General features: G+C 30.8%; 3 protein-coding genes across 3 annotated transcripts; 1 reads left to right on the top strand and 2 right to left on the bottom strand.

Moving 5' to 3' along the window:
- Window positions 1-2,693: 2,693 nt before the first annotated feature.
- Window positions 2,694-11,207, bottom strand: LOC132717076 (PHD finger protein 21A-like). Its single transcript, XM_060700476.1, has 11 exons — window positions 11,184-11,207; window positions 10,559-10,675; window positions 9,574-9,684; window positions 9,352-9,403; window positions 8,924-9,000; window positions 8,254-8,314; window positions 7,662-7,780; window positions 7,110-7,253; window positions 6,523-6,589; window positions 4,504-4,607; window positions 2,694-3,799 (listed from the first exon to the last, which is right to left on the bottom strand). Exons 1-11 carry the CDS (start codon window positions 11,205-11,207, stop codon window positions 3,698-3,700), a joined length of 978 nt encoding a protein of 325 aa, XP_060556459.1. The 3' UTR covers window positions 2,694-3,697.
- LOC132717048 (PHD finger protein 21A-like) lies at window positions 11,200-15,156 on the bottom strand. Its single transcript, XM_060700441.1, has 4 exons — window positions 14,958-15,156; window positions 14,537-14,569; window positions 13,804-13,869; window positions 11,200-11,298 (listed from the first exon to the last, which is right to left on the bottom strand). The coding sequence occupies exons 1-4, from the start codon at window positions 15,018-15,020 to the stop codon at window positions 11,215-11,217; spliced, it is 246 nt and encodes an 81-aa protein (XP_060556424.1). The 5' UTR covers window positions 15,021-15,156; the 3' UTR covers window positions 11,200-11,214.
- A 175-nt stretch (window positions 15,157-15,331) lies between these two features.
- LOC132717042 (nuclear pore complex protein Nup50-like) lies at window positions 15,332-21,233 on the top strand. Its single transcript, XM_060700430.1, has 7 exons — window positions 15,332-15,402; window positions 16,336-16,415; window positions 17,095-17,178; window positions 17,850-18,303; window positions 19,070-19,367; window positions 19,747-19,862; window positions 20,623-21,233. Exons 2-7 carry the CDS (start codon window positions 16,347-16,349, stop codon window positions 20,820-20,822), a joined length of 1,221 nt encoding a protein of 406 aa, XP_060556413.1. The 5' UTR covers window positions 15,332-15,402; window positions 16,336-16,346; the 3' UTR covers window positions 20,823-21,233.
- The last annotated feature ends 3,816 nt before the right edge of the window (window positions 21,234-25,049 follow it).

Below are 25,049 nucleotides of genomic sequence, written 5' to 3'. Positions count from 1 at the left end.
TTTCAGCTTAGACTTTGTCTGTTAAACATAAACCTCTCAAATGTGAAATGACATATTCATTAAATGATAATGAAGGTGACTAAAAAGTGAGTACAGCACTAAATATCATATTTTGGCATATCACACCTTTACACCGGCTGAAATGCACTTTAGAATCTTCATATCTATTTGAATACGATAATGAATGAAAATGTAAAAGGCAAAAAAGATGCAGTATTTTCCTACTTTGTGATCATGATTTCTGCAAGAGTCTAGAAGTACTGCTCCAACACTGTTAAATCCCATGATAATAACTGACAACTGGACATTTACAAATTATGTCAAAAACAAAAAAATAAGCCTGTTGTTCACTACATCTTGATATAAATGAATGGACTAAAATATTTCTTGAATTTTATCTATTAGTTTTTATGTAAGGTCAATAAAGTAAAAGCATTCTACAAACTGAAAGCTTTCTAAAAGCATTATTCTATAAAATGATAATAACTACCTATATTTAATGACCGACCCATACAGACACGCTGCAATGACAATGATACAACTCTTCGTCTGCTGGAAGGAACTGTATGTAATTTTATCCATGCAACCAGTGCACATTTGTGCCATCTGATCATGACCTGCACTGTTTACTATGAAGGATAACATACATGCCATAACTTATAGGCTACCTTCCAGGTTACTTTTCACTGGAAGACTAGGGAGAGTCATTGAGATCAGCAACCAAATTATTTCTAAATTTACATAGTGGCATACAACCTAGATTACCAGTATTTACAACTGTATGTTCTTACTTTGAACTTTTCTCTAAAAAAGGATGATCAAATGGTTTTCTTCAGACAGATTGATGTAAGGAAATGGGGTGATAAAACCTGATATTTTTATATCAATTTCAGCATACAACACATTTGCAGAATAAAAACAAACCATAAATGTAAATAATTGTTGCATTTCATATTGTTTTTCTTTAAGACAAAGTTATTGGGTTTTTATTTCTGAATTGTTAAACATTATCAAGAAATATATGTATATTATTCACATATACATTCACAATGAAGCAGATAATTTCAGCACCTTGTAATCATAACAGCTGTCAAATCTGTTGAACAAAATTTAAAAATACATTAAAATTTACTAAATGAATTGTTTACAATTCTAGGTAAACATTGTCACATTAAAAATTGATCATATGTGCTATGTACATAAACTTGAAACTTGACATTGTGTAAATGACTTTTAAGTCAATATGCATCAATAATTCCAAAATCTTTGGGAAATTCAGCTAAGCATTTGAATGCTTCATAAATAATTGACAAAAAATCAATTTCCATTTAACACATTTGATTTATTGGTTCAGTAAATTACTTTATACAGTGTATATTTTATTGTGTTCTTCAAAACCTAATTGCACTTTCCCCTGACCTGCAGGTCATTGAAATGTTTCGTGGTTTTACTTCTTTTTATCTTAGCGACGAGACTAGAGTGTATAGTTTCAAAGCTTTCATCAAAGGTGTATATTCGATGAACTGGCTGTGATGTTAAATATATATGTATTTGTTTAATTGCGTTATAAGTACATGTATTAACCATTGTTATAGGTACCTCTATATTGTATATCCTCCCAAGATACTTTTGTTTCGTTTCGATAAGAATCTTTAGCAAGAGGATATATTGCTGAATACAATATTTCAAAATTTTCGTTTGCTTCCTCATATGTATATATTGTTTCTATGTTAAATAATTATTTACCTTATTTATATCATTTATCAATTGTGTGTTTATTCAATATTTGTTACATTAACCATTGTTACAGGCACATCTATATTGTATATCCTCCAAAGATACTTTTGTTTCGCTCCAATAAGAATCTTTAGCAAGAGGATACATTGCTGAAAACAATATTTCAAAATTTTCGTTTGCTTCCCCATATGTATATATTGTTTCTATGTTAAAAATTATTTACCTTATTTATATTATTTATCAATTCTGTGTTTATTCAATATTTGTTACATTTATATAATTATACATGTATTTATATGTTTGTCAGTCATACATTTATGTACATGTAATGATTTATGTACTTTTTTGTAAGAAATGTATTGTATATGTATGTACTCTTCAAAACTGGAGGAAATAAAGAAATATATATCAATAATTCCAAAATCTTTGGGAAATTCAGCTAAGCATTTGAATGCTTCATAAATAATTGACAAAAAATCAATTTCCATTTAACACATTTGATTTATTGGTTCAGTAAATTACTTTATACAGTGTATATTTTATTGTGTTCTATGAGAAATTTCATTAAAAAAAATTGTTTTGCTTTAACAGTAAATAACAGTAAATAAGAAGCTTAAACTGGACCTTCCAGAGAGACATTGGTACTTCAAAAATGATAAAATACAGTCAGATGGAGGACTTATTTAATTTTAAATATATCTAAACCCTTTTAAATGAGAATAAAATCAAAACTTATCTAAATCTACACCAATGTATAAAGTACAAAACTTAAACAAACAACAAGTAATACACTTAGGACAATCAAATAAAATTGTGGTTTTAAAAGAAATGCTAGTAACAAATTCTGTTGGTATAAATTCAATCAATTTAATTACAAATACAGTATTCAAATTAGTTCATTTTTTTACTCAAATTTTACATACCGGTACATGTATTCATTATTTTGGTTAAATATTGTACAATATCATTTTATTTCTTATAACAGATTCTTTTTACTGATGTAATTTGAACACTTTCTCTACATTCAATGCAGAGTCATGTAATTTGAACGTTTCGGTAATTTGAACACCCCTTTACAAGCAATGTAGTAATGTAATTTAAACGATTCTGTAATTTGAGCACCCCTTTACATTCAATGTAGTCATGTAATTTGAACACGTATTTTACAATCAATGTAGTGTCGTGTAATTTGTTTACATTTTCTATATTTTCATTGAAAAGTCTTTTGATCTGTACACATTCTTTGTATAACATGAACTATTTTAATATAATGGAGGAAAGTGTAATAAGTTGGTATTCTACATTCAATGTTGTTCTATTTTTTCTTTGTTTTAGCTTTATTGAAAATCTGAACACTGCACAAGTACTAAAATATAGAGGAAAATGAATGACAGCTGAAAATGTTTCTGTGAAACTTGGATACAAAACTAATTTTTCATGAAGATTTAATTGTTATGATTTGAATTAATTTCATGATTCCAGTTATAATGGCAAGATGTAGTAGGAACCAACATTGACAAAACATAAAAATGGTTGACATACAAGATCTTAAAGTGTATAAAGCTTTATATGATACAATATCTTATAAAAAAATTAAAAACAGTAAAGTTATGTTTTTTTTTCAAAACGTAATGGTTGTTTCTTGAAAGATTTGTTAAATATAACTTCTATGTAATTTAATATGCATGTAAATGAATATTGTAAGAAAACAGAATAAAACAATCTGGAACAAAATATTCAGCAGCTATTTTTACTATGTTTGGCGACGATTTCATGCATATATCACTCGCTTTCAATAAAATATACTGATGACTTTTTCATTCTATGTATTCTGTCATCATATTAATCACAATATAAACAATAATTTTACAATCCTCAGTCAGCAAATATATAGCTTTATACACTTTAATAAGCTTATGTTTTGATAAATTATTTAAAAATTACTGGTAAAGAGAATATGTTAGGAAGACTGGACAGCTTTCACAAAATTCTTCAGGTTTTCAACAGACTGTTTGGCTTTTAGATTAATCTCTATTAACTCCTGTTTTCTAACACCCTGTCTCTGAAATGTGGAAAGAAATCATGTATACAATATTAAAACATTTTACCACAAGACGTCTACAACAATTTTTAAGATGACTTATTCATTTTTACATAATTCTCAATCTGCTAAGAGCAATATTTTGTCACCATTAATGAATGTAGTCAGTGTTCTACAACATTTACATCAAGACATGTCAACTTTTCTGAGTGCTGGATACTCCAATTAAAGCAACATAGAAAAAGGGGGCATAACTTTGCAAAAACATATTTTAGAATAATCTACCACATTGAAATTGTGTCCTTACATGACAACAAACATGTATACCAAGTTTCAAGTAGATAGCTTTTAGATTTATAGGTTCTGAGAAAATGGACCTTAATAAAAAGGTTAACAAAAACCAGCATAACAATAGCTATAATTTTCTTCAAAAATTGGAGATAATAAAACTAAACTTTTTACAATTACAAATGTATCTTAATACATGTACATTTAAATAAATTTCTTACATTTCTTAAACTCATTGTTTTTTTTGGAACTTATGCTTTAATTCCTTCAATATTACTTGTGTAATGTCATGACAATATTGAACTTTGTATCTCTAAACATCACTCTTCTAAATCAAAATGTATTTGCTTTTGACACCAGTATAGAGCCACATTGATAAAATTTCATTTTAAGATAAATCTGACAACTAAAAATTGATGTCAGGTACATATACTTACAGCTAAAATCTCGTTAAGTTGTTTAGATCTGTTTTCAAGGTGGGTTTTCTCCTGCAGCAGTTCAGCACTTCTTTTCAGCAGTTTCCGTTTGTCTTCTTCTTTCCCTGAAATATTTCATTTTTTAACATACATTATTAAACCAAATATTGTATTTATTTAAAAACTTTCATTTCTATTCATGTAAAATTACTTATGTTTTGTAGTGTACGAGGGATGATCAAAAATAAACCGGACTGTGACTGGCAATTGAAGAATTTTCATCCTATCACTTATTGTTATATATCACACTTAATCGGAAAACAATACCTGTAAACTGATACTATATCTAATCTGATAACGCAAATAGCTTGTCCGTAACAGCGAATTCAAAAACCATGGTAACGCACACCCGGCGCAGTGCGTAAATTCGCCTTGACATGAGGCGCTTTATGCTACGTGTATTTTACAATATGGCACATTTAGATTTCAAAATACGCCAAAACGTCATGTAGGATATCTTTGACGTTGTCAGTAAAAAATGACTTCATTTAAACCAAATTTATATTTACCATCACAATTCAAACGTATCAGTCATGTTAATGAAATACTCTCGTTAAAACTATGTCGTCTGAATGTCTCGAAAATCGATCAATAGGAAAAAATTGTCAAATGTAAGACGAGAAACTGTTTAAAACGTAGAAAAAGATGATGGCTATCAAGGGAAAAGTTCCAGAAAGCTACAGCATATTTTTTCATTAGCTTAAAAGATTAAGAAAGGATAATAGAGAAATAGAAACAAGTAAGGGAGAGACAGAAAAAAGACATTTGCAAGGACGTTGGTGACGTCAATCGCCAAGACGTTGAAAAATGAAAGTCGATTGACTGCGAACATTGTCAACGATGTTCGACAGTAACAACGGGACGGTGCAGTCAACTCTGAGGATCTTAAAATGATAATAGTTAATGCATTAAATTCCATTAATTACATGTATTGTATTCTTGGTTTACAATTGTATCAATTATTTTCTTATTTTACGCAGTAGTCTTATGGAGAAATTGTGTCAACAATTTAACAGCCACTGTTCAAATTGGCTATGCGTTTTATTTATTTTAAAATAATGATAATTTTGATCATAGTTGTATTATTCTGTTTTTGTTTTCGTATGTATGTTACATTATCATTCAGCAACATTATTTTACATTATTTGTAATACATAATATAGTTAATTGCATGTGCGACTTTTTCAACAATCAAGTTACAGAAGGAAATAACGGAAGTTTGCATCATTACAGGAGCTCTTTATCACCATTCAACCTATTACAATACAATATGATACCCACTTGTACAGAAATATATATAGGCAGTGGATCCGCCGTATCAATAACATGACTGTACCACATATTGGCCTACTCCGTGAATGAGTAAAAATCTGCTCCGTTAAGGACAATACGCTTGTGACGTCGTTAACGTCAATTTTAAAGTTATACCGTGCGCCGCCTTGCTTTACATGTGCATGCCAATAACATCATAACTTTTTTCTTTGTTAATATTTCTTGTTGGTATTTTTTTATCATTTAGGGGATAGATTCCGATTTATTTTCCGTGTATTGTTATGTAAATTCATTTAACAGGTTAAGAATCATTTACAAAGTCCGGTTAATTTTTGATCATCCCTCGTATAATGTTTCATGACCGTGTTGGTGACTTCAATTTTTATGTAACACTATTTTCAATGTAACTCTTTTATCCCTTTAACAGTACACATATATATTGGATACAATTAGCGACATCTAGGTTCATCACAAAGTTTAACTATGATACTGATACTACAATCTAAAATAAACTTTAACCCATGAATTCAGAGGCAATAGATATATAACTCAATGCCCTTGGCTTTTTAAAAACAAATTCACGTAAAAACAATAAATGCCAACAATATTTGGGGCGTGTAAAAACACTGCAATGATCAGGCTATCATTAGCTAAGACCACACTGTGTTCAATGTAAAATTACTAATGTTTTATCAGTGTACACATTACCTGTTTTATTAGATATGTAATTATTAACAGCTGAGAGAGATATGGTTGAACACTTCTGGGAAGATTCCTGCAAATGACAATGTAGAAATTACAATTATCAGAAATAATTAAAATGGACTTTTCTTATGTTTTCAATTAAATTCAACAATGATTAAAATACGAGTAAAGTTTGAACAAATGATGTAAAAACTTTATTTTACCTTTATTTTTAGGTTAACAATTACTAAAGTACAGTAATATACCAAACAAAAGCTAACAATCATTCAGCAGATTTAGTCTTTTTTTTAACTTTAAAGATCACATTAGTTTATTAAAACTAATAACTCTATATAATTGGCTGAACTTATATGGTTTATGTATTAAGTATGTTTAACCCTTAAGTTTCTGATTTTATGTAATTGATTTATCCTGCTTTGAATTTTGAAATGTTTGTTTAAAGTTAAGGAGATTTTAATATGAAAATACAACAAAGATAAGTATAGAGCCTGATCAGATTGCACAGATAAGCAGTCTGTGCTGACTCTATACTTGTGGCAGAGGCTGACCATTTTTGCTTCCTGCACATTAAGGGTTAATATCAATTTTACCTGACATTTATGGCAACTCCACGTTCCTGTAGGTACTATAGTTAATGGTGGGATCAAACATTTTAGATGATATATATTTCTACACGAGTCACACTGTATTAATTGACCTCCAAGATGACATATATGGCATACAGTGTTTTCAGGCTGAAAAGAGAACATTGAATAAGTATTTCTATTACCAAATTAATATACCAGTACATGTATTGCTTTCTTCCTCCTGCATCACTATAGACCAATCCTGCCCAAAAACTGTAGGAGGTGATGTTAAAATAAGATGACATGGGATTTCCTTATCGTTTATTTATTTTATCATCAGCAAATTTCACCTTCCACCTAAATTCTTTTGATTTGACAATTATATGAAATGATTTATCTATAAAGAACATGTTTAACCTTTAGAAACTGAAGGTCGCTTTAACTGATATTAAGACAGGATGTGTAAAATTCTGGTATGATATTACTAGTAGTTTAAAGTGTGATTCAAAATCACAAATTGACAATATGTAAACAATTTTCAAGCTATTTCTAAAACTCTTCCTAGTATAATCTTACCATATTTTCTTTTGTATTTTGGTGGTTGTTGTTTACAGGCCTAGCATTAGGGCTCACAGGAGTTGTAGGTCTACTAGCACTTGGTGAGGTATTTTCTGACTTAGATATCGGTGGTTTAGCTAAAATAACAAAGAAAAAGTTAAAACCAAGAAAAAGTTAAAACCAATTTATAAATATGACAATAATGAAAGCAAAGTCAAATTCTGAATTAAAGTACAGTCCTTAAAAAGAACATACTGCAATCTTTAACTACAGGGCCATTTTAAATAAAAATTCAAATTTTACTTTAGATAACATATTAGATTTGGGAGACAGGTTGAAGTTGTTGTAAAGGCTTCAATATGCAATGCTTATTTCAGACCTTCATATCACAATAATAAACATGTAAAACAATGTAAAAAGGGACTCAATTGATGTTTTTTGACATGACAGAACTGGAAATTTTTTTTTTAGATTTCTTTATCATCTTTTGCATATTTTTCTGGTTTTTAGTACCAAAGTTAACCTTTCTAAGCTTTTGGACCTCCGTGGAGTTCCTTGAAAGTGAAGTTTCATGAAATGTAATAAAAAAGGTTAGTATATATCTACTCACGTTTAGTCTTTTTGGCACCAAAATAATCACTTGCTAAAAAGTTTGTAAGCTTTGGTCTTCTCTAGAAATACAAAAACAATAATCATGACATATATATTTCTATTATCATCATGTTTAAATCTTTACCATTCTTCATGAAATATTCAGATATAATTGCTTCATGTTCCTAAAGCAATCTGGAGAGTTAAGGAATATAGATATAAATGTTATATCATGTATTATATATTGTTTTACATGGTTGGTTTTCTTTCAATACAACTGCTTATGAAACATGAGAATATACATGTACTATACATTGTTTCCAGCTTGTTCATGTTGTATTCAGGTATCATGTTTTATTTCATGAACATATAAAAACCCTGTTAATTTTGCCTTTTTCACATATTGTACTGATTAAATCATAAAAATGAAAAACTCTGTCATCTCAACACTTATAAATTTGATATACATGTACCTAAAAAGACAAAGTTTGCCAAATATACATTACCCGCAGATGGACTGAGAAAAATCATATAATGTACATATCGGCAAGGTGTGTTTAAAGCAATCTGTATTTCTAAATGCATTGAAAGGGTATTTTAATTTCACAAGCCTCCACTCAAGACCTGATAAGGAATACTTTTTTTATATTGTACAGTTTACATTTGATCTTGTACACAAAATTTCTTACCTCCAGTTCAAATCCATATGCAAAATTTGGATTATTTGTACTTTTTCTTTTCCTCTCTGACCTTTTTCCTGGAGTATCTGAATACAGTAAAACCCAGACTCAAATGAAATTTTAAACAGTGAAGAAAAGTTTCATTAAGTTATTTAACAGTAATTATATTGCCAAGAAAATGTTATTTCAATGCTTTTTTTTCAGCCTCTGCTTTCAATTGTATCAAAATGTTGGTATGAAACAAGGATATAAACTCATATATCAAACTTACAAAGAATATATAAAGAGCTTTGTTCAAAACTACAGTTGTTAATAACAAAAACAAAATTTAAGCAACCTTCAAGGTCAATATCATTTAAAGGTCAAGTTTAAATTCTTTATCACATGTGTAATTATTACTGTCAAGATTAAACTGATTCAAGATAACCATTTTTTACCTCTTATTGAATCTGGAGGCACTAGGTCAATACATGCCATGAAGTCCAGTTTCTGCAAACAAACAAAAAAAACATCAAAATATTTCAACATGATGACAAATATGTCCAGTTTTTACAGAAATAAAAACAGAGTTTCAGTTGCCTAAAATCTCCTTGCTTTTATTGAAGGGATTTTTTTTTTTAAATTTCACTTTTTGTTATAAATTATTTGAAAGATTTTACCTTTTTAAGTTCTCTTGCCCTTTCACAAGAAGGATCAAGATGTTTTGAATGCTTCTTCTCTGGAGTTCTTAATGCTGATTTATGTCTTCTTTGTTCCTCTAGTAAACACTCCTAATAAAAAAAAACAAAGAAAAAAACTTACAATAACACCTTACAAATCTCAAATAAGCTTAAGGCAGTAAAGCCTGCAAACTTTAAAATGTTTATTTTTTATGTTAATTTCATTTAAATGATAACAATGATAAAAACACACATCATAATTAATGCATATATGATAATGATATTTTAACACTGTTTATATGCTAAAATTGTCAGTTTTATTGAGTTCTCATTTAAAAAAAACCTAGGTCATGATTGGCTCACAAAATGCATTTTATATCAAGGAGGGTAATGATACATTTTCAAACATTAATTTAGTAAACACTTGTAATGAATTCATAAATCAAAACTGACTCTAAAGAAAACAGCCTTGCACATGTAAGACATATAGCACAGTTAAAAGAGGAAATCTTGAAGAGTCTGGTACTTTAAGAAGAGAGTCTGGTACTTTAAGAAGAGTCTGGTACTTTAAGATACCATGTAACATAAATAATGATACTACATATACATGTATGTTAGTGTTCATCTGTGCTGTTCTACAGAAATAAGAAACATCAACAAGAGTGATTCTAGGAAGCAGTATGAAAAATAGAAGGGAACTATGAACAGAAGTTGATACAGTATCGACTTTTGTTCCTCTAAGAAAATTAACACACAGAATTTTTAAGAAACACAGTGTTTTCATTGGATGACAAATAAAGCTAGACAATAAAGTACAAGGAGTTCAGATGGATAATAACAAGATTAGCTTTCATAACCAGAAGTTTTAGTGATTATTATACTAAAAGGTAAGAAGCAGTAATTGTCTGTAAGACATTCTCATTATGATACTAGGGAACACAGAGTAAAGTTAAGATTTGTGAGAAGAAAACCTTTGATAACTTACTTGAGATCCAGGTGATTTAAGATATTGTGGAACACGTAGTGGTGAGACAGTCTGTACCGGTACTGTGGACCTTTTAGGCACTGATTCTACAGGCTTTTCTCTTATATTTTCCAAATTCTACAAAAAATTATATCTATACAGTAACTTTCTAAAATAAATATTTTACTTTTTTCCACTTTTAAGTTTCTAAAATAGGATCAAGATAGCCCTACAAATGATTCTACATAGCTAGTTGGTTAAATGCCATTTTCATACCTATTGCCTCTCACCAGTGTGTTGGAATCCCCTAATGACATTGGATTCTTTCATGTGAGAAAGCTATCCAGTTAGCTTACAGAATGTTGTGGTTCTACTCTGAGCATGGGCCTGAAATAAAACATGGAGGTCTTCCCTGGCAGTTAAGCTGAAACTTTGACATATGAGTTAAAATCCCAACAAAACAAAGTATTCCTACATATTTTTTCTGTGCCATTTGGTTTCAGGTAATCAATATTTCTAAATAAATACTTCATATCTTCAACTGACATAAGCCCTTTTGCTTACACAGAACAAGTATTCATGAACTGCAATGTGGTTCTATTTTTTTATTTGCACTTAGATTTTCAGTAATAAATGCACCAAGAACTTGTGTTTTCTTCATTTTCTTCATGTTTCTATTAAGCTATAAATACCTCGTTATTGTCTCTGCCTTTGGGTTGTCTTTCAATTAAATCCTTTCTTAGCTTCTGAACAGCTATTTTCTAAAATAGGGACAATTTACAAAATACATGTATACCATAAGCAAGTGACAATGAATCATTCAATGTACATATATAATGTTATTTTTTCGATTACACACAATGCCTAGCTCTATACTGGCTGCATTGGTCTATCATCACTGTTATGCTTTAGTTCTCTGACTTGAAATTTCTTGGTCTCTGGATTAAGTGTTGTGATCAGCTTATGACTAGTACAATGGTAAATAAAATACTAACAAGACATACAGGCACGAACAGATGCATTATAAATTGGGAAAATTTAGTACAGTAATCTAAAAAAAAATCTTTTTTTTTTCCGATTAACAATGCACACATGTAAAGGATATTTTCACTCCAAGCATTATGAAAAGTTTGGACACAGCTGATCAAATGAAATATTTTTGGAAATTTTCAAATTTACATAGAAATTTTTAACACTCTGCAATTGTAAAAGGCCTATATATTCTGTATCTATTTTATGCAAAGCAAAATCACTGCTTACATGTCTTTCTATATGTGTGAAATCAATAACAAGGAACATCGCAATGCGATGCAACCAGGTTTTCAGCAAAATATTTCACAGAAGCTTTGTCATGAAGGGGCATTTGTTTTTAATTGAATTTTTAGGAGGAATTATGGCTTTTTTAATATTCCTCAAACAAAAATGATTGAGAAATTTTATTTTGTCTATTCGCCTTTTTTCCCCAAATGTTTTAGAAAGGTAAACAATACTTTATTTTTGCTTAATTTTTGAAGTTGCGCACTGTAGAAATTGTTCACTATATATTCTGTATAAGGAAAAAATATACAAAGGGCCATAATTCGGTCAAATATTATCCAATCACAAAACCCCGACAATATGTGCCAGGCACTTGATAACAAAGCTTCTAAGAAAGTTTGGTCAAAATCCGTTGAGAAATGTAGGAGGAGTTGCGCACAGAAGAAATTGTTCACTATATATTCTGTATAAGGAAAAAATATACAAAGGGCCATAATTCGGTCAAATATTATCCAATCACAAAACCCCGACAATATGTGCCAGGCACTTGATAACAAAGCTTCTAAGAAAGTTTGGTCAAAATCCGTTGAGAAATGTAGAAGTTGCGCACAGAAGAAATTGTTCACTATATATTCTATATAAGGAAAAAAAACAAAGGGCCATAATTAGGTCAAATATATACCAATTGCAAAACCCTGGCAATATGTGTCAGGGCATTTGATGACAAAGCTTCTGAGAAAGTTTGGTCAAAATCCGTTGAGAAATGTAGGAGGAGTTGCGCACAGAAGAAATTGTTCACTATATATTCTGTATAAGGAAAAAAAACAAAGGGCCATAATTAGGTCAAATATTATCTAATTGCAAAACCCCGACAATATGTGTCAGGGCACTTGATGACAAAGCTTCTGTGAAAGTTTGGTCAAAATCCGTTGAGAAATGTAGGAGGAGTTGCGCACAGAAGAAATTGTTCACTATATATTTTATATAAGGAAAAAAAACAAAGGGCCATAATTAGGTCAAATATTATCTAATCGCAAAACCCCGACAATATGCGCCAGGGCACTTGATGACAAAGCTTCTGTGAAAGTTTGGTCACAATATGTGCCAGGCACTTGATAACAAAGCTTCTAAGAAAGTTTGGTCAAAATCCGTTGAGAAATGTAGAAGTTGCGCACAGAAGAAATTGTTCACTATATATTCTATATAAGGAAAAAAAACAAAGGGCCATAATTAGGTCAAATATATACCAATTGCAAAACCCTGGCAATATGTGTCAGGGCACTTGATGACAAAGCTTCTGAGAAAGTTTGGTCAAAATCCGTTGAGAAATGTAGGAGGAGTTGCGCACAGAAGAAATTGTTCACTATATATTCTGTATAAGGAAAAAAAACAAAGGGCCATAATTAGGTCAAATATTATCTAATTGCAAAACCCCAACAATATGTGTCAGGGCACTTGATGACAAAGCTTCTGTGAAAGTTTGGTCAAAATCCGTTGAGAAATGTAGGAGGAGTTGCGCACAGAAGAAATTGTTCACTATATATTTTATATAAGGAAAAAAAACAAAGGGCCATAATTAGGTCAAATATTATCTAATCGCAAAACCCCGACAATATGCGCCAGGGCACTTGATGACAAAGCTTCTGTTGAAAGTTTGGTCAAAATCCATTGAGAAATGTAGGAGGAGTTGCGCACAGAAGAAATTGTTTACGCCCGCCCGTCCGCCCATCCGCCCGCCGCCCGCCGCCCGCCCGCCGACATACCTCAATCTAATAACCAGTTTTTTTCCTTCGGAAAACCTGGTTAAATATAACATAATATAAAAGACCTATTGCTATTTTTATTATTCTAATAAGCTTGTCTCATGGATTCATCCTTTTACTTCCATGTTTTCATTTGAGGCAATAAGTAACTGATAAAAACCTTTATTCAAAATTGATAAAAAAGAAAAAAATAGAAAGGAAAAAGGAAAAGGTCCAAGATTAAATTAAGAAGTGAAGCATATCTACCTGCTTCTGGCTCATGCTCATAATGTCTTTTTGTAGGTTGTGCAGCTGAATCTTCAAACCATTATCCTGAAAAACAAATGCAGACCATAAATTCTGGTTTATTTTAAAGGAACAGGGAATCACAATAAACATCAAAATTAAACTTACATAAACATTAGTAAGCAAGTCTATACTTTTATACTTGGACTTCATAAACCCACCATAGAAGTTCTTTTGGTTTGACTCTACATATGGTACATTTACCCAATATAGCACAATTCTTTTGTTGTTATTGTAGATCTTTTATTAAAAGTGATTTCAGTTGGATTAGATGGTGATGAACTCAACTCACCTGGACTTTTTGCCAAACAGTCTTAACTCTTAAGTTTTTTTTTTTCAATTTTAACATATTACACATCCTGGGGTATTTCTGTGTTTATTTATACACATGATATTGTTTCAATAATAATAACAATATTTACTTTTTACAAAAAACTGCTATGCTTTAAATTTCATTGTCATTAAAAATATAAATTAGAGCCACTGGATTTTATTGAGATCAAGGGAGACAATTCATTGAGAAAAGTTGTTTATAAAACATCTCAAACTTTAGATATACTTACAGATAAATTTTTATACATAGGAGAATAAAGGACTAAATAAACTGTTAATAAATTACATAAATCAAGAGAAATAACATTTAAAATTATATATCTTTTTGTCAACAACTTATAAAGACCTGTGAATTTTTTACCTGAGGTTGAAGCTGAATCTTTGACACAAGTTTCTGAAAATAAATAAATACAAAAAAGTTAACTTGTTACTTGATCTTAAGTTACTTTAAAGCTTAACATATTCATTTATATATCTTTTTAATAACTATCCCAGTAGTGTGCATGGATATCTTACATAGAATAAATAGCTAATTAATTCTTTATGTGCAATTTAGGCTACATAAATGTCATAATATTTATTTCTTTTATTCAATGGAAACATACAAATTTCATTTATATAGAATTGGTTTCCATGATTACACGAAAATATGTTAAAATTAAATTTCGCCTTGTATTTTACATAGAAGTTATGCATAGAAAATCAATAAAAGGTACAGCAACACAGCAATCACATCAGTCAGACTAATCAATACTTTTACGAAGTTTTAATAATCAATTTACCTGATGATTCTGTATGGCTGCTTTCAGTTGTAGCTGTATATCATCTAACTCTGTTTGAGACATTTCGGATTCTGGTATGATAACACTACAAATGAGACAACGAGCACTTTTGTGTCTAAAAATCACAATCAAAACAATTTGTCAGTCGCATCAACTTCTCAAATTTGTATCCTTGGGCAACATACATGAACAAAAAAAGGAAAATTAATAAAATGGAGTTAAATCAATAATTATACGAATTCGTTTTATTATATTGTTCCATGAAACCTTTAACAGACAAATTGGCAATATCTTTCCATCTATAAAGAAATTTTGCCTTCTTGAATAAAGAACTTATTTTTTCACAGTTTACAAAGTTTTATGTGTAATAAGGTCCAAAATTGCCCGGATGTAAGTGTGCAACAGAACAGATATTTTCCGTTATGATAAAATACAAGAAATTCATGTTTGTGAATGTTAACAAAATTAATTATCTATATTTTTTGATAGCAAAATATAAAGGCTGTTTTATTTAATGTATTTAATTTGTAGACAAACAATTATCTTGTCATAATTTCTCTTTCTTCAACGCGAATTTTACCCCACCCACTTTCACTTAAGAGTTATTTGAGTATTCTGAACAGCATAATTTTTTTGTTATGTCGTCGTAACGATAGCGGATACATGTTTAGTTTACACTGTTTACATGTTAAATCCATGGCAATCAATTTTAATGAAATTATCAGTCTAAAAAATTAAAAAAAGTGCCTACCCGAAACCGAATTAAATTTACTGTGTTATAAATCTAGTGCCTTAGTTGATGAAAATTTCCCCTCTCAGCTAGGGACCAAATTAATTCACCTCCATATATGGCAAAAAACACAATTCTTTTTCACCCCCACATGACAAGGGATACAGGGATAGTGTTTTTAGGACATATCTATTCACCTCTCCCTCCTTATCATTTATCAATATAACAGTATAAAGCTAGAGTGTAGAGTATATGTTAAAAAGTGTATAAATATTAAAAGTATGACAAAATAATAGTGATTGACATATCAGAGAATGATGATAGAAATTGACTTACTAAGTTGATAAATCTGTATAATATTAATAACCCAGTTCTTAGGTTAACTGCTGAAGATTTCCAAGATTGATTTGTCTTTAACATTGATTGTGATTTGATTTGTCTTTAACATTGATTGTGAATTTGTTTGTTTCCATCTCCACATTCATATAATCTTTTACACCTGAGTTTAAAATTCAATTTTTACAGTTGCAAAAGAAGTTATGATTATGAATTTATCTTAGTCATGTCACATGTGGTATAATTAGATTAGTTTAGCAGATGACAAATTGACAGTAAACATGTCTCAACTTTTTTTTCATATAATTTCAGTATAAGTCACCATGTCTAAGAGAGGAGCACAGTCGGAGCTTACAGACAGAAACTGGGATCAGGAGGAGGATCCAGAAGAGGTAAGATGTAAAAAAGTGTTTTGTGTCATTTGTAGTTAATACAGAGCTGTTTATACAGCTGTTTATTATTGCAGTCATCGAATTTAGCACTGGCCCAGTGGCCCATGGCCAGTGAAAATTAGTTCTGGCCAGTGAAAATTTTAAAGAAAATTTAGTTGAATATATAGTAGAATAAATTTAAAACTGGAATTCGGGCCAGTAAATTCAAAATCTAAAATTCATTGACTGTTATTGGTAGATATGCTTTTGATACATAAGTACATATTTACCCTTAACTTCTGAATGGATTTGCCTGCCTTGAATTTGGAATAGTACATTCAAAAATTAAAGGATTTCAATTTCATAATGTCAAGATACACTACCAAAATGATAGGTAATGACCAGGCTTGCATAGATGAGCAGGCTGGCCTTGGATCTACACTGGTGGCAAAGGTAAAACACTGTATTCCAGTAGATTAATAATGGTTTACTTCTGAATATTCCCTTCTTTCTCTTGTATCAGATATATGCTGCAGTTTCTTAAAATTACTGTTCACTTTGATGTTCATTATAATAGCATACTGGGAGTTTGATTTGTTATTATGAATATTATTATTATTAATTCTGATGTTGTGAACAAATGCAGCCTGGCAAGTTATTTTTTTGTGATTTTCATTTCTTACACTGTTCTTAATTGCAGGCTGGTGAGTTTGTGAAAGCCAGTGCTGATAAAATAAAGGGGAGACAAATCATAAAAGCCAAAAGAAGGCAGCCAGAAGGGTCGGTAAGTATTCTGTATGTTCCAGGTTACAAGGCAGCTAACTGGTTACCATTTATATATCATAATCTAGGGTTTCTTAATAGAACAAAAATCATAATAGATCATTGAAAATAATCAAACAACTCTTTTCCAGAGCAACAGATAAGGTGCGTATTTACGCAATTAATTTTATAAAATACGCAATTGATTTTTTAAGAATCCGTATCAAAACCCATTGAAAAAAATAAAATACGCAATTGTCTTAAAAACCCATGCGTATTGTTATTTTCATCACCGAAAAATTAATCTGTCGTTCGCTCGTAGTTTTGGACAAATTATATCGATAAGCATGCTATCCGAATATTCCCGAATCCATGCTAACAAATCAACGGTCTCCGATCTTATTAGTATATAACTGATAACATTATAAACGTCATGTATTGTAATAAAAATAATGCTTAAAATTAAAATTAGAGCAAACAAGTCAGTGTAATAAATTACCAACTTGGCTGAAAAATTACGTCTAAAATCTCTGAAATAGTGATTACATTGTTTTGTTTTCTGTAAGATATTGTAAAAAAAAAGTCACATCTTTGCCTGTATTATAGGAAAACTTACCACCTTTAAATAAACACAGAAAGAGCGACTGTTAACTATTCTCTTAATGTCTGAAAAATACTTCTTTTATATTGCAGGGTTCAGCATTTTCTGGATTTGGTGGATTTTCATTTAAACCGACTCAAACAAGTACTCCGTTATTTGGAGGGAGTAATTTTTTCAAAACTGAATCTAAAATACCAGCAGAGGAAAAGAAAGAATCTCTCAATGAAAAAGAACCAGATAAGCGGAAAGTAGATGTGGCAGGTGATGATGTAGGTCAGTCACCAACAAAACGTCAAAAAGCTGAAACTAATGGAAATGGCAGTGAACAAAATGGACCAAATTCTGCTAGTCAAAACACTTACCTATCAAATTTGAAAGCATTGAATATAAGTGTATCCACGTGGATAAAGCAACATTTAGATAAAAACCCATACTGTATTCTTTCTCCGATATTCAAAGACTATGAGAATCATCTTAATGAACTTGAGAAAGAGAGACAAAAAACTAGTGAAAATGGAAGTGCTACATTAAAAAAGGAAGAGTCAGGTAATTGAATTCTAACGATGTTAATGCCTGTGTCACTTGTATAGAGGAAGGCGAGCTTGTACATACATGCAGGCTAACCAGTGTCTATGCAATTAGCTCCTTAAAAGGCCTGGTGAAATCTGATTTTGACTTTGTTTGTTTTTATCTAAAGCATATTTTTTAACTTGTCCGATATTAAAAAAATATATAGTAAATTCTCAAAAATTTCCACTTGTCAATACAGGCTGTGGGACAACCTGGGCAATAAAGACAATTGTTTTTGCCGATTTCGTGCTCCACTGGTTCACAGTTTGAATCTGTTGCTACCAGCAGGTTAAAAAACATCTTAATTTAACTAGATGGACTGTCCCAAATATGCACCAGTCAGTGGCCACTATATAAATTAAAAAGAAGAGGGTTAATAATTGATGATAAAAGTTTGCTTTTTGACATCCGTCATGGAAGGTTTTATCTAGAATGCCTGCATTTTCAAAACAAAATTAGTTCTTTTAAAGCTGCAGACTTCTAGATTAGTTTATAATAATATAATGTAATAGTTAATAAGAATTTATAGATTTTTACAATGTAAGTGATACATTGCATGTTTTATACCAAAAAAAAATGACAAAATTAACCTCATTTATACTGAAGGTGATAGAATTGGCTTCATTATTATGATAAATGTGTAGATAATGTTAACATTAACATGCTGTTTTATACGTATTCATGGACCAATATTTTATACAAAAAAAAAATATCACTCATTGCTTATCATTTTGTTTTGCAGCCAAACCTATGGAAGAGGACACAAAGCCTCTTCCTAAAACAGGTCTTACATTTGGTATGGGAAATCTGAATGCAGTGAAAGACACACCTCAAACCTCTGTTTTTAGTGGTTTTGGGTTAAAGACGAGCACTATTGGACCATTGACAGGTGGTGCACCTGGTGGGTTCAGTTTTGCTGTGGGAAGTTCGCAGCCATCATCAAGCAGTGGTGGAGCGGAGGGGAAGGATGATGATGAATATGTGCCACCTCAAGTCGAGACAGTTGAACATAAAGAGGAAGGGGCTTTGTACAGCAAAAAGTAGGGAGAGTTGTTTTTTTGGTTCATATTTTTTGTAGTCAAATGTTAAAAATTAGTTTTGCTTAGAATCATTCGCCTCACTGTTACATTGATGTTGACTTGCATTCTTGACATTGGACTATTTCATTTCAAAAAGTTATCCAGCCAAGAAAAAGTAACTTCCTCATGCATAAATATTTTAGATATATCTTGCTCAGAAATTCGTATGTATTTATTCTTTGTTTACCTATAGTGTTTTGTGTTAAAACATATCTTCTGTGTGTTTACTAAAAAGATGTTTATTTCACATTTAAGAAGAAACTGTATAGAAATTATCAGTCTTATCATATATCATATTTGAGCGTAATTTATCTAATTAAAGCTTTAATGATATTTGTAGGTGCAAGTTGTTTTATCAGAAGGACGGTACATGGGTAGAGAGAGGTGTGGGCTTCCTTCATCTGAAGAAACCTGATGATAAAGCTCAACTTCTTGTTAGAGCAGATACAACACTAGGTAATCTTGTTTGGCGTTCTTCATTTCGTTATGTTCTTGTTGTGCAAAAATTGGTTTTTAGCATGACTATTATTTAAAGAGTAGGATATTCATCATGGCATATGCATTGTCATATCATTTGGTTAAAGTGGCATTATTCCCAGTATGAACTATTGGTCAATCACCATTATAACAGTCTATCTTTTGGAACATATAGTCAATTATATTTCAACTAAATAAATGAAAATATTGTCGCTTTGAAATTTTGTGTACAGCTTGAAAGCACAGTTACTACTGAAGGTATTCAATTGAAACTTTAGACATATCTTGACGATTATCATTGTGGCTAAGTATCTAAGATAATAATTCTAGCATGGAAATTTAATGATGCATACCCCTTTATGAACCTACAAAATTCATAGTTTTAACTTTTGCCTGCAAATTTTATCTTATCCTGAAAGTTTTACTTGAATAATCTTTTTCTGCAGCCACTTCAAACTTCACAAGAGTCTTTGGGTTTTTTTTCTGACCAACCAGTAAAATGTAGCTAGAACTTTGAATTATACACCCTGAAAAAACACTATGGCTTATTTCATGCATTAATAATGATTGAGCATTCCACCTGACATCTTATACAGATTTCAGTAAAAAATAAACTTCGACTTTGATAGTGAAACTTTTGTGAAATAGAATATCCTATAGTTTCTTACTGGCCTATATTCTATAGTACACACGTCAGAACAAAGAACATGTAAAACAGCAATACATTGTTTACTTTCAGGCAACATTTTACTAAATATCCGACTATCTGAATCGATGCCATTGAGTCGACAAGGAAAGAATAACGTCAGTATGATGTGTGTGGTAAATCCTCCGATACCAAAAGTAACCGATGATAAACCGATACCAATGTTAATCCGAGTAAAAACTGGTGATGATGCAGATGAACTTCTTGATAAAATGAAGGAGATCCGATCATAATCAAAACTTTGAAGACATTGGTGCTAGAGCTATCACAGTTCAATTCAGCTATCACAAAATTCCTGATATTTTTTTCTCTCTTAATAGTTGCAAGGGGTAATGTGTATGGGCATTAAATGTCTACTTGTTATACTTTATTGTTCATCAAGTTACTAATGTTTCATACAGTTTTAAAGAAGAAATGTTATTGAAAATGTTCATGATTATAGATATTTCAGCTGATATAAGAGCTGATTGGCAAAGACTAAGGAAGTCAGAACACACCAGTTATTGTTCATGATTATAGATATAATTTCAGTTGTTAAAAGAACCGATTGGCAAAGACTGATGAAGTCAAAACACACCAGTTATTTAAAATTCAAGAAAGTTTTATTTCTATGAATATGTTACATTCTATATTTAGTGCTGTTTTGCAATGGAGATAGGTGTGCTTTTGTGCCTCCACTACTTACAGGTCTGAGGCATATAGAATGACCCTTGTATATCAAAATACCAATGTCATGATGTTCCTCCACAGACTGATAAAATGGTAAAATGTGGGGGCATCTGTGAGAATGGTTAACTATGGGTGGCATCTGTGAGAATGGTAAAATCATAAATGTAGAGACATCTGTGAGAATGGTAAAATGTGGGGGGTATCTAAGTTCTATCTATTATTTTCTAATTATATCTCCACCATATCACTATATTATATTTCTATATTAGAGAATATGAATTCCAAACAATGTATGATCAGCTTGTAAATGTAAAATAAAAGTAATTTAAAAACTAAAAAAAGTGTTTTACATTTAATTTATCTTACTTGTATAACAGGGTTACATCTTTCTTGTTAGGAAACTTTGTGAGTGAGGCATCAAACTAATATCCTACATGTACATAATTACACTGATCTCTGGTTGAAAGACTTCAGAACATAATTAAAGGAAATATAATCCTATAATAATTTCGAAACGTAAATGAGGACTATGTCTTGAAATGCACTTGTCAATGTGACAACATCGAACATTCCATTGAGTTTTGTTTCTTTAAAAGGAAATGTAAATACAGAATTAAATGATATTTAATCATACAGGAATGAATAGTGCAATATGGAATAAAGATGGTTGTTTCAAATTGACTATATCTTCCCATGTTACAAAATGCCATGTGTAAAAAGAAGTATATTTATAAAGCTTGTATGTTTTTGTTCTAATTGTTACTTGTTTCATAGTGTTCATTTTTTGGCATCATGTTAATGACATTGCATGGCTGATAATATTTTGGTATAAGTTCAAAACGTTTATATTGCATTGACTTTTACTGTGAACCAAATTATTCAGGAAGAAGAACCTGAATTTTCGCTCCGCCTCTAAAGCTAGAAGTCAACATATGACTTTACAGAGATGATGCCACTTGAAACCCAGAAACAAAATCAGAATAACTGGACTGGCCATTTGAAACAGTTTAAATTAAGCCCATTTTCAGACATTGTCAGGCAACAGGTCTACATTGTCGGGCAATATAGTTTAGTGTGAAAAAATATTTTTGCTCAGTGATATGTATAGGTATCGTATTTAGAATGGTAATCAAATACATGTATATATTATGAAAACTATAGCCTCTGTTCAAAGCTAAAGCTCTGTCTTGGGGGAATAGCACATAAAAGGAATTAACTTACTATAGATTGTCTCCCTTGCTGTCTTGGGAAAATAGCACATTAAATATATCTACATAGATTGTCTCCCTTGGCATAACTAAAAGCCGTTTTGAATTTTCTTGTGTTTTTTTCCATTTCAACATTTACATTCCTTTTTATTACAAAATTCTAAAGTTAAACTGTATGAAGGATTATTATGGAAAATAACATCAGATAGATATTTTTAATGAAATTAGCATTATATTCCTATGAATCATAAATAATGTTATTCTTCCAAACACTTACCCTGGGGGGGGGGGGGCAACTTGTTACCCATGAGTCATTGCACATCAGGATCACCTGGCACATTTAAGATAAGGCCAATAAAAATCTATCAATGGATATATAACGGATTTTAAACTGTTTGAAAATTTCGACAAAATGTATTTATTATTTCTCTGTAACAACAATCTTTGTGAAAAAGTATTTAACAAGGATTTAGATAAAGTAAGACTAGTAAAAGTATGTGGAAGACACGTTTGTTGTTACTTGACTTTGATATGGCGTCTCAACGGTTCCCGTTACAAACCTATGTCGCCAATATAGAACCAGTCCTAATATGAAATACATATATCCACAAAGTCTGACCTAACAAACGGAACAAGTCCATTATATAAACACATCTGTGTCATGAAATAATGCATAGTATTACTCCCTTACCCACCTAAGACACACCTCTCATGTTAGTGTTATTCACTGATATCCTTTTAATATATTTGCAAAGTACTGTATAAGAGGATATTTTTGCTTGACTGTCAAAAGTAGTGCATGTGTTGCCATTTTGAAGACTTGGTCGTTTTCCAGATGTCCCTGCCATCCTACACTCCAGACTTAGAGACACTGTGTTAATTTACTTTACTAGAGCGGGTAGAGTAATCTGATGACATTGTTTCAATGTAAATATAAAAGACCCTGCTACTTACTTAGTAGAGTTCAATTCCCCAGCTAAACCAGCTAAAATAACTTCCAGTCTTTCATATGACTTAAAAAAACCAGGTCCCCTGTAATCTAGGCCCAAAATTTAACTTTGTAATGATCACAAATTATGCAAAAGCTTATTAAGATCTTGTTCGGAATGTTAAGCTCCATAAAATAAAGGGAATCTTTGTGGACAATGTCAAAGGAACCCTTAAATAACGACCAAAGGGGCAATATTGAAAATGTTACAAGCTCGAAAACCATGAAACTCGGGTTAAATTTTTAGAATAAAAAAGTCATTAGAAAAAGCTCTTTAGCACATAACATTACTGGTTACACATTTGACTCTTTCTTTGTTTGGCATTGCTTCATATGATAAAATGAGATCAAATCCGACTGTTGGATTTTCCACGTCAATTCGGTTACTCAATTAATTCAAAGTATACTAGGGAACAAAATGTCTAAATTTTTTCAAAAACATGTACTGCATAAGTCATATGAAACTTGGTAAAGGGGTTGGTAAGTAATATTTCAGGCCTTAAAGCTGAAATGAACTAGATCAAATCTAGTTTGGGTCAAATCAATAACATATCTACCGCGGCAATTGAACCTACCAATGCTATCAGTGCAAATTAAGTCTGTCTTGTCCACTATTAAGCCAGCGTGATATATTTTATTTTTTTTCCCCTCGAAGATGGATGCTCTTGTCCAGATTTAAAGATGGATAAGTCCAGTTAAGACAATTTGCGTGGTATGGGTTAATTAAGGATTTAGTTTGTTAATAATATTGATCAAAACGTCCCTTGTCACTGAAAAAGTTTGATAATCGACCAAATGTGAAAAAAGAAACACAAAGATTGTTACTATGTGAAGATTTATTGACATCATAAGAAATGGTTGGGAAAAATCTTTAATAATTCTATCACTGTGCTATTTTGATATCACAACAACAAAAAAGGTACTCTGATGCCAGATAATCTGTAAATATAAGTCCATCTTGATCCCCATAATTTTACAATCAAACAAAAATGTAAATATAAACGCTTATAAATATTTATCCGCTTTAGACGAACTGAACAAAGTGATTAGTATGTCGAAATAATTACGAAGAACAAACGAATCCTCGAAACTACGTACACAAATTTTAACAAACACTAAATACAGAAATGTCAACAACACTAAAATGAATAAAAAAAGGTACACAAATTGTCAACAAACACAAAATTCACATTGTCAACATACACTTAAAGTACAGTACACAAATGTCAACAAACACTAAACCAAGAGGATCCAGTAAATTTTCTGTTACTCTTTTTATCTTTCACAACACAGAAATAGCCTACAATGTATGCTTTTCGAAATCTGTCAAGATCACTTATTCACTAAATCAATCAATTTTCTGTTTACTAACAGAAAAATGATAAGGTCGAAATTAAATGACATGATTTGAAAATAATAACGTGTTTTTTTTGTAAAGCTTTGCTCACAAAAATCAGTAATTTCTTTGAAAAAAAAAAAGAATTGTCGTGACTTGATGTTTATTTGAACTAACGAAGATATCATTCCACTCAATATAAAAGATGAGCAGTTGTCAATTGAGGCACCCACGTATCAGTTTATCTTTTTGTTACGAA

The sequence above is a fragment of the Ruditapes philippinarum genome, unplaced genomic scaffold (genome assembly GCF_026571515.1).
Source record: "Ruditapes philippinarum isolate M1 unplaced genomic scaffold, ASM2657151v2 ctg2667_1_1_1_1, whole genome shotgun sequence".
NCBI classification, from domain to species: Eukaryota; Metazoa; Mollusca; class Bivalvia; order Venerida; family Veneridae; genus Ruditapes; species Ruditapes philippinarum.
Note: the sequence above shows the minus strand (reverse complement) of the source record. Positions and strands in the feature narration are given on the sequence as shown.

Bases quoted from the DNA above. Each gene is read 5' to 3' on its own strand.
- LOC132717048 (XM_060700441.1), bottom strand. From the start codon at position 15,020: ATGTCTCAAACAGAGTTAGATGATATACAGCTACAACTGAAAGCAGCC. The intron at 14,570-14,957 runs GTAAATTGATTA...ATTTATTTTCAG, and splicing joins CAGCCATACAGAATCATCAG to AAACTTGTGTCAAAGATTCA. The intron at 11,299-13,803 runs GTAGATATGCTT...TCCCTATTTTAG, and splicing joins TGAGCATGAGCCAGAAGCAG to AAAATAGCTGTTCAGAAGCT.
- LOC132717076 (XM_060700476.1), bottom strand. From the start codon at position 11,207: ATGAAGAAAATGAAGAAAACACAA. The intron at 9,685-10,558 runs GTAAGTTATCAA...TTTTTTTATTAG, and splicing joins TTAAATCACCTGGATCTCAA to GAGTGTTTACTAGAGGAACA. The intron at 8,315-8,923 runs GTAAGAAATTTT...TTGTATTTCTAG, and splicing joins CATATGGATTTGAACTGGAG to AGAAGACCAAAGCTTACAAA.
- LOC132717042 (XM_060700430.1), top strand. From the start codon at position 16,347: ATGTCTAAGAGAGGAGCACAGTCGGAGCTTACAGACAGAAACTGGGAT. The intron at 17,179-17,849 runs GTAAGTATTCTG...TTTATATTGCAG, and splicing joins GAAGGCAGCCAGAAGGGTCG to GGTTCAGCATTTTCTGGATT. The intron at 18,304-19,069 runs GTAATTGAATTC...TTTGTTTTGCAG, and splicing joins ATTAAAAAAGGAAGAGTCAG to CCAAACCTATGGAAGAGGAC.